This window comes from Leucopleurus acutus (assembly GCF_964270905.1).
Source record: "Leucopleurus acutus genome assembly, chromosome: 14".
Taxonomy (NCBI): domain Eukaryota; kingdom Metazoa; phylum Chordata; class Mammalia; order Artiodactyla; family Delphinidae; genus Leucopleurus; species Leucopleurus acutus.
This window is the reverse complement of record NC_139156.1, coordinates 763,305-777,910: the sequence shown is the minus strand read 5'-3', so window position 1 is coordinate 777,910 and position 14,606 is coordinate 763,305. Positions and strand designations below refer to the sequence as shown.

At 57.9% G+C, this 14,606-nt stretch overlaps 1 protein-coding gene across 1 annotated transcript in view; it reads right to left on the bottom strand.

Annotated features, from left to right (window-relative positions):
- Positions 1-14,606, bottom strand: part of CFAP46 (cilia and flagella associated protein 46) — a gene marked incomplete at both ends in the record, with an annotated part of 88,738 nt that overhangs the window by 61,386 nt on the left and 12,746 nt on the right. Inside the window, 9 exons of the mRNA XM_082855190.1 lie at positions 269-481; positions 1,737-1,870; positions 2,888-3,015; positions 3,553-3,683; positions 3,894-4,017; positions 5,276-5,396; positions 5,557-5,785; positions 10,096-10,286; positions 12,116-12,214. Coding sequence (XP_082711316.1) covers positions 269-481; positions 1,737-1,870; positions 2,888-3,015; positions 3,553-3,683; positions 3,894-4,017; positions 5,276-5,396; positions 5,557-5,785; positions 10,096-10,286; positions 12,116-12,214 — 1,370 coding nt within the window. The remainder of the gene's footprint in view (positions 1-268; positions 482-1,736; positions 1,871-2,887; positions 3,016-3,552; positions 3,684-3,893; positions 4,018-5,275; positions 5,397-5,556; positions 5,786-10,095; positions 10,287-12,115; positions 12,215-14,606) is intronic.

Below are 14,606 nucleotides of genomic sequence, written 5' to 3'. Positions count from 1 at the left end.
GTGCTGCTGGGAATCCGTGTAAGGGCCCGAGGGCGTCTGAGCACCTCATGGATCCCCACACGGTGCCCTGAGGCTTAGAGAGGGTGAGTATCTTGCTCGGGGTGCACGGCCAGTACACAGAGGCCGTGTCACTGCTACGCACTAGGTGAGGGTGGCCCCGCACGTCCCACCCCACAGCTCCCGGCCCGATCCCAGGGTCTCTGGCAGGGGCAGGATGGGGCCCTCCTGGGAAGCCAGGATGCACACAGCGACCGGCAGCCTCACCCACCCGCTGTGGCCCATGGCCTTGACGATGCCCAGGAGGGGGTGCAAGGCGTCCACGAGCTCCCTCTGGCGCCCGGCCGTGATGAGGTGCTGGTTGTGATTCAGGACGTAGACCACGGCGTTCTGCACGAGCCACGCCTCCTGTATCATCTGCCCAATGTCGGCCGAGCGCAGCCAGCTGTTCATGGTGTACTGCGACAGGCCCTCTATCCAGGTCCTACAGAAGGCGTGCGTCAGGCTCTCCCCGGGATTAAGACCCTTCCCAAAGCGGCAGGAAGACACCAGTGTGAAGCCATCCCTAGAGGCCAGGGGTCAGAAAGTTGCCCTGCTGGGGGCTGCCCCCCACTCCCGCTGAAGGACCCAGCCTGCCCATCTCCTCCCACCTCCACCCCATCCGCCTGGCTCTCCCATCTCCCTGCTGGACACCCCTCGCCCTGCCCCTCCCTGGCCGAGGACGGACCCCTGGCCGAAGCTTGCAGGCCGCCAGTCCAGCTCTGCACCTGCCTGTGCCCAGTCTCCCCGGCCCATCACACGCAGGCTGCCCTCCTCCGTCCACATGGGCGCGTGGGACCTGCTGGCCTCAGACCAGCGCCTGGCAAGCCCTTTCTCTAAAGGGCCAGACAGTTAGTACCCTGGGCTTCGACAGCTGCATGGAGTCTCTGTTGTGTGTTTCTCGCTATTTAACTTCACAAACTTAAAAGCCATCAAAACCACTGTTAGCTCGTGGGCTGTACAAAAGCGGTGGTCAGGTGTGGCCTGGGCCCTCCCCCAGGCGTGGGGAGCCCAGCCCAGACGGGAGCGGCGGCGGCCCCTGGGAAAGGCCGCGGGCTGCGCTCTCACAGGCGACTTAAAACACCAGGACAAACCCCATCTGCGCAAAATCAGGGCCCTCCTCCCTGTGCCTCTCGTGGGCAGAGGGAGTCCGGCGGCATCCCCAACCCCTCCACAGCAGGCGGGTGTGCGGGCCCGTCCACTGGGTGCAACAAACAGGAGAGTGTCCCCTGTCCGCATTCAGCGGGAAGCAGCCAACAGCCTCGGCTCCTGCGACACCGCAACGCGGACTCTCACTCACCACCGCGTTCACCTCTCAAATATTTAATTTTAGATGAAACAATGGCTAAAAACTGTGGTTGCTTCCACAGCACCTCGATTTCATGATTAAACCGCACTTGGCATCTCACGTGGGCAAGTCTCTGGGGGTTCTCTGTGGACCCTCTTTCCATGCACATACTTCCCGGGACAGTTTCCCATGGCCAGCCCCGACTACCGCTTCCCTCCGCAGACACCAACTCCCTCACATCTCGTTTCCACCAATAACGAGGAAGACTAACCACAGCGTGAGCTAGTGAGCCGTGCTGGACAGCCGGCCACTTCCCTCACATGTCTGGGCGCGGCCCGCGTCCCAGCCTGTGCCCCCGGGCCACACATGAGCGGTGCCAGGTGCATAGGACGCGCCCCCGCGGCTCCCCTACCGGTACGTGATCCACTCGGCGTTGTCCTCTGGGGACTCGGGTATGTAGCCCACCGGGTGCTGACTCAGGTCCTCGGGGGGCATGGGACGGTCATTTAGCTGCACGCCCTCTGATCGCAGCAGGTGGACGGTGGCCTGCAGAGGAAGTGAGTGGAGTGGAGGAGAGGTCCCGGGAGCACAGGCCCAGCGCGATGCCCCCGGGGCCTTCCCAGCCCCTGGGTCCTCCCTGCCTGCAGCAGCCCTTCCCCCACCCCATGCCGTTGCTTCACCCGTACACGCTGCATCTCAGAGAGAGCCCGGCTCCTTTCGAGAGCACAGCCTGAGCCCCCAGGGACACAAACGTCCCCTTGTCACACCACAGGCGTCCACGGCAACCCAGTCCCCGTCCCTCCACGGCTGCGCACGGAAGCCCTGCAGGCTGACAGGACCAAGGACGGGGGGCAGGTGGCCTTGCCTGCCTCCCGGGGGTGATGCCGGCTCCATCCCTGGCTCCGCGGTCACCTGCCCCCAGCTCTCAGCATGGCCTGGCCCTCAGGAGGCGCTCAGCAAACCCTCACTGAACGAGCCGGGGAGCTCTGGCCAGGTTACCCCATCGACCCCCAAAATAAACAACCTCGAGTGGCCCCAAGAATCCCGAAGTTACAAAGTATCACCAAAATCAGCACCGCGTGCAGGCGCGGGATGCCAGTGCCAGCTTAGACCCGGCCCAGCCGCCTGGCTGACGCTGGGGTCTCTGCATGCTCCCTGCAGGGCGCGGGAGCGACCCCAGGTCAGGGCTGAGGGGGGTGGCCGCCAGCAGCCTTCAGCGGCCTCTGAGCGGCTGAGATAGGACACACGCTCCTCCCTTACAATGGGTTCAAAGTGCTTTTGAAGCTATCCCCACGCAGAGGGCACTCCCAAATCCAGTAACCATCAGCCTGCGGTACCTACGTCACCGTGGATTCACAGTTCAAACATTACTTCTAAGGAAAATTAACATCTACACCCCTCACGATACATTCTGATTTATATCTTTCTCCCAGAAAATCTCCCAAGAACCCGGGAAAACTTCCCTAAAGGACAGGCTCCTTCGGGAGCAGGGCTGGGGTATAGGGCCACGTCCGTGCAGAGGCAGGTGACACGGGGGCCGAGGGGCTGTGGGCAGGGACGCACCTCAGCGTTGATGAACCCCACCTCCGCGAACTCGCGCAGCAGGCTGGGGGACACCGGCCTCTGCAGGGTGGCGTCTGACTGGCCCGAGGAGTCCTGCTCCGCGCCGTCCCCGCCCTTCTTCTTCTTCCCTGGAAACAGCAGAGCGGCAGGATGCTCAGAACCCGAACAGCCTTTCAGGGAACGCGGCGCAGCCCCGGGTGCGGCGGCGGGGTCTCTGCGAGGTGGCACTGTGCCCAGGAGGGGCTGGCAGAAACCTCCCAAGCGCAGGGGCCCCACGGGGTGGCGAGGTGTCCCCACGGCCAGCGTGGCCGCGGCCAGCCTCCCGCCGATTCCCTGACAGCTGGGCTCTTGGTTCTGTTTGCGCTATTCTGCCCCTCGAGACGCCCCGGCCCCGCCCCCAACACCCAGGCCCCGGGCCTCCTGGGACTGCCTGCAGGTCCCCCCATCCTCACTGTCCGCAAGACCAACCTCTTCCAGAGACCTGCAGGCCGGACTCGTGCGGACCCAGCGCTGACGGGGGAGCAGGCCCAGGCCCACGCTCTGCCCGCAGGCCCCCGCCTGCAGCCCTGGGTCCCCTCGCTGAGCCCCGCGGGCCCCGCAGCAACCCCAGGTCGCCTGGGGAGATCCCGCCAGTGCGGGCGCCCAGGCGTGGCCCCGGGGCCTACCTCGCCTGAGCCTCGCCTGCCGCTCCACCTTGCCGACGTCATACGCGAGGCAGAAGCGGCTGGCCGTCCGGCACACATCCCACACGCCCTGCTTCCGGGCCACCTTGGCCAGCTCGGCCCAGATCTGTACCCTGCACAGGTGCACGATGAGCTCTCTGCTCGGGAGAACCGGCGCAGGGCTCCTGCCACGAGCCCAATAGACGCCCCAGCCTGGACGCGAGGCGACGGGCAGACCCGCGGGGGTGCTGCCCGGGGCCAGGCGAGGGGGCGGGCAGCGGTCCGGTGCCCCCGCCGCGACGACCCAGGAGCCCCCGCACGCCCCCCGGCCACCGCCCACTCACCTCTCCTTGGCGTTCCGGCCCTGCAGGCGCTGCACGTGCCCCGCGGCCTCATCCACGCTGAGGGAGTGGTGCCGCGCCTTCGCGTACAGGTAGGTGAAGCGGCCCCGCTTTTCCCCGGTGGAAACTGAGGGTGGACAGCGGGACGGGGCAGTGACGCGGCGGGTCCCGGGTCAGGGCACGTTCCCGCAACCCCAGCGCGCAGGACTCTGGACGGGTGTGGTGGCGCCTCCCAGGCGTCTTTTGACCTTTTCATGAAGATTAGGTCCCACTAGCTGTGCCTTTGTAGGGGAGGGGCGCCGGGCACCAGGGGCAGCTGGTGCACAGAACGACCCCCTCTGCACCCGCCAGGCCGGCCCCAAGAGCCTCCACCTGCGCCCAGCACAGTGGTGGCCTCTGTCCCCACGGCCCCCCACCTTCAGGAGCCGACTGGCGGGGACCCCGCGGAAGGCCCCCGCCTGGCCAGGTACTCCTGCCCGGCCCCTCGCCGAGTGAAACGCACCAAGAGAGCCCGAGCGTGTCCGGGGCGGCTGCCCACTGGGCCCGTGCCCCTCACAGCCAGCAGGACAAGAAGGAAGCACGGGGTGGCACTGCCACGCCCTGGACGGGGTGACAACAGGACCTGGTGACGTGCGGCGGCCACAGAGACAGCACAAGGTCCGTGGCCCACCGAGGCCAAGGGTCACATCCTAGAGCCATCCCCCAGTCCACATCCCAGATCCACCACACTGGCCACCGTGGGCTCCCTCCGCGGCTCCTATCTGCAGACGGCAGGGGCTGCCCGGCTGAAGGCTGCCGGGGGAGCCAACATTAAGGGAGCCCTGGGCGACCTCAGGTGGGACTCTGAGAGGAAGGGCGCCGGGGTGCTCCAGAGCCGGGCGCTAATCTGCCATCTGCAAGGGTTCGATATACTTGGGGGTAATGCAGAGAAGCCCAGGACCCCCATCCTCGGGGGGGACAGTGGCATGGGGGCAGTGCCCCCTAAAGTATACGAGGAAGCCCTGACCCCCAGAACTCCAGAATGTGGCCTTGTTTGGAGATGGGTCTTACCAGGAAAAATCAAGTTAAAGTGAGGCCATTAGGGTGGGCCCTAATCAATTACGACGGGTGTCCTTAAAAGGGGAAATTGGACACAGAGAGAAACGGGTGCAGAGGCAAGCCAGCCGTGTGGGCCCCGGAGACAGGCCCAGGCGGCCCCTCCCTCCAGCCCCTCGGTCTCAGGCTTCGGGCCTCCAGGCTGTGTGAGCCTCCCCCCTCGCCACGGGAGGTGCTCTGTCGCGCAGAGTGGGGACAGGAGGCTGCACACCAGCACCTGAGGCCCGTGTGGGCGGAGGTCGAGGGCGGGTGGGTCAGGCGTGTGTGTGCTGCTGAGAGAGCCTGCACACCTTTGGCCTCGTTCTCACTGTCGAGCACGATCTGGAAGGTGTCAGGGGCCAGGGCCAGGCCCGCGGTCACCAGCAGCGCCCGCTTCTTGCGCACACTGTCCTCCGGCATCGCTTTCTTTGCCTGCAAAGGGTAGATGGCGTGATGAGCACCCGCGTCGTCCAGAGCAGCTCCGCTGCCCGTCTCTGCTGAGCGCTCCTGGCCTGACGGGGCCCCGCCCCGGACGCCTGCCCTCCCCAGGCACAGAGGCCCCAGGGCCCAGGTCCGGGGGGGTGGGGCGCACCTGCTCAATGGCCAAGGTGGCCTTGTCCTCGGTGCGCTCGGGGACCTGGCACGGCGTGGCGCAGAGGTGCAGGCGGTTGAGGGCCATCCTGAGCGTGTCCTGGTAGAGGCCCAGGGTGTCCAGGAGCATGGCCTTCCTCAGGTGCCCCATGGCAGGCTCCAGCCGGTCCGCACCCTCCTCAATGTACGCCATCTCCATGTGCACTTGGCAACGGAACAGGACCATGAGGCTGCGGGGACAGACAGCATTGCAAGAGCCCGGCGGGGCTGTCGCGGGACACCCTTGGTGCCTGGTTTTCCAGCCCCGCCTTCTGCCCTTCGTTACCCCAAGGACCCACGGACGACCAAGAGGTGGTCCCTGCAGACCACAGGAGACCTCGGAGCCCACTGGCGCACCAGGGCCAAGGAGCGGCAGCTGGGCCCAGCCGGGCTCCACACTACAGAGAACGGCTGCGGCATGAAAGCCAGGTGGCGGGCTCAGCAAACGCGGGGCGCCCGACGCTGCGTCTCGTCCAGCACCCCGGGAGGCTCCTGGCGTGGCCAAGCAGGTGAATTTAGCACAACCGAAGCCCAGGCTTTGCCTCAGCGGATGGGCCGTCTCGGCTCTGCTCTGAGTTCTCTCCATCTCATCGGCCGAAGCACACACACCCCTGCTCAGAATGCCTCTCGTGGACCCGTGGCCCTGCCTGGCGTTTGCTCCTGCTGCTGCCTCTGCTGGAGCCTCCTGGGCTGGGCGGGGCTGGAGACGGCCGTGTCTAAGCTGGTAACACAGTCTGCTCAAAGCCTTTCATCCACAGCACGCAGAGCCCCATGCCACAGCCTCCACCCTGGACGCGAGCATCAGAAAAGCCAACAAATTTGGTCGAATTAAAGTTCTAGGAGACCCACGAGCCGACCCTCAGCCACGGCAAGGCATCAGCGTCACACGCTAGGCCTGTGACCTCAGGGAAGAGGACGCAGTGCCCAAGGCGCCTGGAGGCTGGCGCTCCGCTGCTCGGGGGCCGGGAGTGGCGGGCAGGAGAGGGCACCTGGTTGATGCCAAGGGTGAGGTCTGCGCTCCCATCAGGGAAGCAGGTTCCACGGACTCTGCCCGGAAGCCTGGACAGCAGCCAGCAATAGGCCACTTTCTTCTGTGTTGAGGCAGTGGAAGAGGAGGCCCACAGAATGGGAGCTGGACCAGCACCGAACTGTGTGCTCTGGGCAGCCTGACCCTGAATCCATAATGCGAGACTCATCCAGGGCGGGACCACGCGAGGAGCCATCTGAGGCAAGCTGACACCACAGAGAGAGGGCTACACAGAGGCACAGCCCTGGTCAGGGACAACCCGGCAGGCGGAGAGGGCTACACAGCGGAACAGCCAGCATCAGGAACAACCTGGTAAACCATTGGCTCAAGGAAGCCACAGAGATGATGGTGAGTAAGCACAGCAGGCTCGAATGAGAGACTCCGTCCCTGTCAAAACAGGATGAATGGGACCAGATGAAAAGGATTAGAAATGAGTAATTTTCAGAGTTCCTTCTGCTTCCAACTGTGATCAAGTCTCTGCCACGAGTATCCACTGTGAAGCTGGACCAAACACAGCACTGGGTCTGAGCAGCACAAGCCTGGGGTCCCTGGAGGCGGGAACTCAGGAAGGAGCCCGTACCCTGCCTGGAGACAGTGTCCCGTGGCATCGCGGGCAGAGCACTGGGCCCAGAACCAGGGCACCTGCCGTCCACAGGGAGGGTCTCTGCTCTGGGCTGGGAAGGCTGCTCCAGGCTGGAGAAGAGGAGCCGGGTACCAGAGCAGCTGTTGCAGGCCTGCCCACCAGAGAGGAGAGAGCTGGGTATCCCTCACTCACACCCCGGATGTCAGCCGAGCCCACGGAGATCGCGGGTGCAACCGGGCTAGAGGTTGAGCCCCACTGAGACAGGCTGGAAGACACTGTAACCTTCCAGAGATATGGCCAACAAAACAAGAAGCCAGCTCTCAACCAGTAACTGAAGTACCCAAGAGAACAAAAAGCAACACTCTCTTTAAAAAGATCACAGAATCCACAGACTCCACAGTGCACCAACCACAACATTCGGTACACAATAAAAAACTACTGGACATGCAAGGAAACAGGAAAAGGTAACCCACAGTCAGAACGTAAGAGGGGCCAGATGCTGGGTTTTTATCAGAAACTACGAAGGCCAGAAGAAAATGAAACAACCTCTTCAAAGGGTTTAAAGAAAAAAAAATCTGTAAACCCAGAATCCAGCAACTGGTGAAAATAATCCTCAAAGATGAAGGTGAGGTGAAGTCATTTTCAGATCAACAAAAGCCAAAAGAATTCATCCCCAGCAGTCATGCATTACAAGAAGAAAAGAAAGGAAGCCCCTCAGGCTGAAATAACAGCAGAAAGAATCTGGATCTGAGGGTAAGAAAGAAGAGCGAGCCTGTGGGACTGACCAAGAAGTGGGCAAATATAAGAGACTATTGATTTTCTCTGTAATTTTCTTTAAAAAACCACTGGCTGCTAAAAGCAAAACAATGACCTGTAAGATGAGGCCCACAACACATTGAGAAGTAAAAGACATGCCAACAACCACACAAAGTGGGGTAGATGAAGGGAAATGCGTGAGGTTTTCCCTTTGCCGGGTGGGAAGCACCACTTCACACAGACTTGGCTAAGGAGGATGTGCACTGTTAGCCCTACAGCAATCCCCCCCACCCCAAGGGTACAGTGGACAAAAAAGCTGATAGAGGAAGTAAATCCAATGGTAAGAAATTCAATTAACCTCAAAGAAGGCAGGGAAAGAGCAGCAGCAGAACAGAAGGGACAACTGGAAACAAATGATGAGATCGTAGACAAGTTCAAAGCTACACTAAACGCAAAGAGACTAAACACTCCAGTTAAAAGGCAGAGATTATCATACTAGACAGAAAGAAGTGAGGCCAAACTACATGCTATTAAAAGCTGTGTTCTACACTTTAAATTGCAAGATCCACAGGGATGAGAATTGAAAGGATGGAAAAAGAAATGCTTCAGACGGGCCCAGATGGTTTCACTGGATTCTATCAAACATTTAAGGAAGAAAACACCAATATTGCACAAACTCCTTCAGAAAGCAGAGGAGGAAGAATCCTTCCCACCTTCCCAATTCATTTAATAAATTCAGCATGACCTTGATGTCAAAACCTGACAAAGACATTACAAAAGAAGAAAATCACAGGCCAACGTCCTCATGAACCTACACGTAAAAATCCTTAACAACACGCTGACATATGTCAGGACCATGCAGAGAATGCAAGGTTGGTTCACCACTCAAAGTTCAATCAGCATAATTCACCACATTAAAGAACAAAAGAGAAAAGTCACAGACCTTTTAATAGATGCAGAAGAAACATTTGACGGCACTCAACACCCACCCATGATTAAAAAACAACACAACGAAGGGACATTAACAATGTTTGTATTCTATTGTGTGCAATTATATCTCAATAAAGTTAATCACAAAAAGAACTGTCAGAGGAAAAGAGGGCAACTAGAAGACATTATTTTTAAAAATCAGGCAAATATGAAAATAAACTAAAAGGATATTTTGGAAGAAATAGTCATTAAAATTTAAAAACATAGGCTAAAGAAAGGAAGGAAAATTAGAGAATTTGTAAAATAAAAGAGTACTAATGGCCTGGAGGAAATCTGTCAGAATTCAGCGTGTCACACATGGGGGGTGGGGCCGTGAGCGTGGAAAGTTCGCTGGGGGCGGGGTGGGGGGGGTTGGTAGCTGGGCTAGGAGCCTGAGCCTGTCATACATCCCCATGGGATTCCAGAAGGAGAAACTATTTTCAAAATGGGTAAAAATCCCAGATTTGAAGAGAGATGCACCTCTTCACAGCCAAGACCCCCAGGTGCCGGCAGGAAATGAACCATACCGGACACCCTGGGGACCCCCCTTGCCCACCCTCAGGCTGACAACCAGGCCCCTGGCTCCCCTGCCGAGACCCCTGTTCCGAGGGCTCAAGTAGGCGACGAAACCCAACCCTAATTAATCACAGGAGCAGACACCCTGCGGCTGCAGCCCCTCCTGGGTGACCCCCCACAACTTCTCTCTGCCCACACACCAAGTCCCCGTCTCCCAGACCCCTTGTCTGCCAGGGACCAACTGCAGCATCCCCATGGGCTGCGACCCCCAGCCGGGGGGCCTCACTGACTCACCGCCCACTCCACCTTCCCTCCTGCGCCTGTGCCCACAGGCCCTGTGCCCTGCCATCCCCCTGCCATGCAGCCCAGGACCCTCCTGACAAAGCCCTATCTCCTCAGCCCCTCTCAACCTCAGATGGGTGCCGCCCGGGTGCCCCCCAGCCTCCCCCCTGCAAGGCCCTGCCCCCCGCACTCCAGACACACCTCCCCCACGGCCTGCCGGCCTCTCAAGCTGGCCCTTCTGCGGGGAGCCGTGGAGTCCTGCTGCCCTTCCTGCCCACTTTTTTGGGAAAATGAGTTGGACTTCGTCCTTACCCCAAGGGTCTCCCGCCCGCTTGTCTCCCCCCGGGGGGAGAGCCCAGGACCGCCACCTGTCCACCTTCTCCAGGACCTCCGCGATGCTGGCCAGCGACTTCCGCAGATGGTGCCGCAGGTCGTGCTGCAGCAGCGGGAGGCAGGTGTTCCACTGCGTGGCGCACACCACGTGGATGACCCGCGGGTCGCCCAGGCGCACAGCTCGCCGGAGCACCATGTCCAGTCTCTGTACTATATTCAGCTGGGTCTGCACAAAGGACAGTGGCCCATGTGTGAGGCTGGGGGCAAACGCGCAGCACAGGGCGAGCCAGGGCAGCCCCGGCCGACCCTGAGCCCAGGAGGCCGCGGGGGGCCCGGGCCCACAGTCTGAGTCTGTCCGTGGAAATGGCGTGCGTGATTTTCTCTAGAAGGGCCTGGCTCGGTCGAGACCCTGCCTTAGAACGGGCTCTGCGCCCTCTGGGTGCGTCTCTCCTCTGTGAGCCCATCTGAGCGAAGCTGCTGATCTCCTGGCCCTGTATATTTATGGGGCCCACGCCCAGTGACGTCCACTACCCAGTGAACAGCTCCTCCAGTCCGTGCCCCACATGCCCTGCCCAGCAGACAGGCGCTGGCCGGCCTCAGCCTGTGCAAGGGGCCTCACCAGCTCCATGCCTCCCTCAGTGCCCACTAGGGCTGCCTTGCCGCCTAAGCTCAGCCATGTCCATGGGCCCTGGCTTCTGGCACCTGGGGGCCTCCCCTCGTGCTGCTCCCAAGCCACAGGGACCAGCACAGGCTTGGGGTTCAGACCCTGTGACTCCTGCCTGCCAAGATGTGTCCATCAAAGCCTCATTGAACCGGTGCCCCTGAAGGGCCCCTGGCCCGAGGTCCGAGGCCGACAAAGGCAGAGGGACACAGCCCTGCAGTCTCTGCGCCACCACCAGCCAGCACCAGCACGCGGTCAACAGGTAGCCCACGACCTCCCTCGAGAAGATCAACGCCGGCAGGGGCAGCCACCTGGGCAAGTCCAAAGGGAACACGCACATCCCCCAGGTGGCCTCGAACTCGCGGAGCCCCGGCCCAGCTGATCGTCCCCTGGCAGAGCTCACGGCACCGACGCTGCCTCTCCTGCTCCAGAGGGGCAGCACAGCCCGGCTCCAGGGCTCCAGAGAGGGTCCCAGGAGCTGAGCCAGAGGGCGGACACCTGGGCCCCAAAGAAATGCCAGCCGCCATCACTCTGTTTCAGGGTATTTTGGTTCCCTTTTTCCAACTGCAGGATTCTTATGAAAGAACATAAATGATTGCTGGATTCCTTTTCGGGCGGTGGCTGCTGGACCAGCTCTGACTGCATTACATAGGACGCTGAGCTCACATGGTCTGTCACTTTGCCACCGTGTTCACCAGGCTGCCGTGCGCCAACTCCTCAGAGAGACAGCTGCCTCCTCAGTAAATACCAGTGGAATATTCTAGACAAGTCAGGGATTTCCAAAGGGGGCAGCGAGGGAGGAACGCTCGTGTGGGTCCTCTGGACCTGCCCTCCACCCTCCCCGAGGTCCCCCTCCCCCATCCCGTGATGACCTCACCACTTCACTGGAGCCCCTCTGTTTCCCAAGCCCAGCGAGGCCGACAGCCCCGCACTAGAGCCGGGGCAACGTGTGCCTTCCTGGACCTGAGTCAGGATGGCAAAGTGCTCTCATGGGGACTCAGCGATCACCAATGGCAAGTGTTATCAGTGTGCTGGGGTGGGCCACTCCACACAGGCCGCAGGAGGGCTTGGCCAGAGGATGGTCCCACCCCAGCCCCTGGCCCAGAGAATGGGCTGCATGAACCCAGACGTCCGCCAGGCCAAGGTGGCCCTGGGAGCCGTGGGGGGTCCAGCTCCATGCCGCAGAGGAGGACGGCAGCCGGCCTCGGCAGCTGGGGGCCACCCAGGCCCCTGGAGCTCCTGCCAGAGAGGCCACAGTCACGGGTGGGAAACCAGGGCACAGGGGGCTGTGCCTGTCAGGTCTCCCCCCCAAACCTGGCACCAGTCAAATCACAGGGTCCAGGGAACCTGCACAACAGTTCCGCATCTGCTGCGGCTCCCAGTCGAGGACTTACCTCCACAGCCTCTCGGGTGTAGATTTTCATTTTGTTTGCAAGTCTTTCCGCTTCCAATTCATACTCCAGGCATTCGATTTCAATTAGCTCCCCGGGACCCTGCGGGGCACAGGAGTTGCTGTGTAAGATGGAGAGTTTTAACGAAAGCGATCACGCACATTCATTAACTTCAAAGACCATTTAAAAATATGACTCGTGTACTAGGTAGAAATTCAACAAATAAAAATTAGATGATACAAATATATATAAGAAAAACTTAAAATGTTTCCAAAAGATGCAAAGATTTGAATGAGAAAGCTAGAAAAAAATTGTTTTTCACCTTTGATAGTTAATTTCACTGGACACAGAACTTTTAAATAACTACACCAACTTCAGACAAACGCTCTGTTACGAAACTTGGCCGATTTCTTTCATTGAATCCCTGCCGGGTTTGGACGGGGCGTCCTGCTGGAGGCGGCGGGGTGGCGGGGGCCTGGGATTTGCTGGGTGGGTGGCTGACACACACTTTACTTTTACAAACTGCTCAGCTGTTTTCCCAAGGGGTTGCCGTTTCCCATCCCACTCCTGGCCATCTGGGACGGTCAGTCTCCAGCTTAGCCGTCTACTAGGTGTGTGCTTGTGAGATAACAGCTCACAAAGTTTCCTCTTATTGTTTTCTCTTAACGTTTTCCCCAGAAGTTTTATCATTTTAACTCACGTTTTGGTTTATGATGCATTTTGAGTTGATTTCTGTCCACGGTATGAAGTGCAGGCCGATGCTCACGTTCTCGCACGTGGTTGTTTCCTTGTCCGGTACCATTTGTGGATGAGATGCTCTGTCACCCACCGGAAGCCTCTGCACCTCATGCAAGCTGGAGGCCCCGGGCTTGTGGGTCTGTTTCTGGACCCTGTCCTGTCCCTCAGTCTCTGTGAGTCTCCATGTCAAGGCCACCCTGTCTCAACCATGGAGACTTTATATCAGGTCGTGCTCGTCTTCTGACATCGTTCTGCTTTTTCAAAGCTGCTTTTAGCTATTCTAGATCTTTTGCATTTCCACATAAATTTTATACTCAGCTTGCCAATTTTTGAAACACTCCTGCCGGGACTTTGATTGAATCGCATTGAATGTACAGTTCAATCTGGAGAAAACTGACATCTTAACAATATTGAGTCTTTTGATCCATGTTGTTATCTTTGCTTTAAATAGCCAATTATCTTGTCAAGAGATGTACAGATTTTTCCGTCTCTGTGTGACTCATGCGGCTCCCCTTGATGGTCCTCCTCACTATTTGTGTGGATCCAGATTTCCGCCTGGCATCATTTTCCTTCTGCTTGAAAAAGTCCTTTAAAATTTCTTGTAGTGTAAGTCAGACTCTTTCAGATTTTGTATATTTTAATAAATACTTATTTTGCCTCTGATTTTCAAAGATATTTTCTCTGAGTGTAGATTTTTTAGGTTTATAGTTTTTTTGGTTTTGTTTTTTTATTCTTTTTCGGTACGTGGGCCTCTCACTGTGGGCCTCTCACTGTTGTGGCCTCTCCCGTTGCGGAGCACAGGCTCCCGACGCGCAGGCTCAGCGGCCATGGCTCACGGGCCCAACCGCTCTGTGGCATGTGGGATCTTCCCGGACCGGGGCATGAACCCGTGTCCCCTGCATCGGCAGGCAGACTCTCAACCACTGTGCCACCAGGGAAGCCCGGTTGATAGTTATTTTTAATTTTATTTTAATATTTTAAGGATGTTGATCTTATGTCTTTTGGCTTGTATTATTTCCTACAAAAAGTTTGCTGTCATTCTTCTCTCTGTTCCTCAGTACATAATTTCCTGCTCTTTACAGACGATTAAATTTAGAATTTTGAGCCGTTATTTCTTAAAATATTTTTTTTCTGTCCCCTTCTTTCTCTATTCTTCAGGGACTCTGATTACATATACATTAGAGTCTGCTTCAAGTCGTCCCAAGCTCACTGATGTTCCCTATATCCTCCTTAGTGTTTCTCCTTTCTGTCTCATTTTAGATAGTTTGCATTACTATACCTTCGAACGTCTGCTAATGTTTTTTTCTGAAATGTCTACTCTGCTTTATTTTTATGTAAAAATTTTAATTTAGGTATAATTGACAAATAAAATTGTATATATTTAAAGAGTAAAGTGTAAAAGCATAGACACTGTGCAATGATTCCCATAAGCAAATGAATTAATACGTCCATCACCTCACATTGTTATTGTTTTGTTTTCTTTTTGGTGAGAATGCTTAAGATCTTTCTTACCAAATTTCAAGTATACTCTACAAAATTCTGAACTGTAGTCACCAAACTGTACATTAGATCCTCAAAATGTATTCGTCTTAAAGCTAAAAGTTTGTCCCCTTTGATCAGCACCTCCCCACTTCCTGCACCCCCAGGCCCTGGCAACCCCCAGGCTATTCTGTTTCTCTGTCTGGCTTCTTTCACTGAGCATATTAATCCACACTGTCACAAATGGCAGGATGTCCTTTCTCATCGCTGAATAACA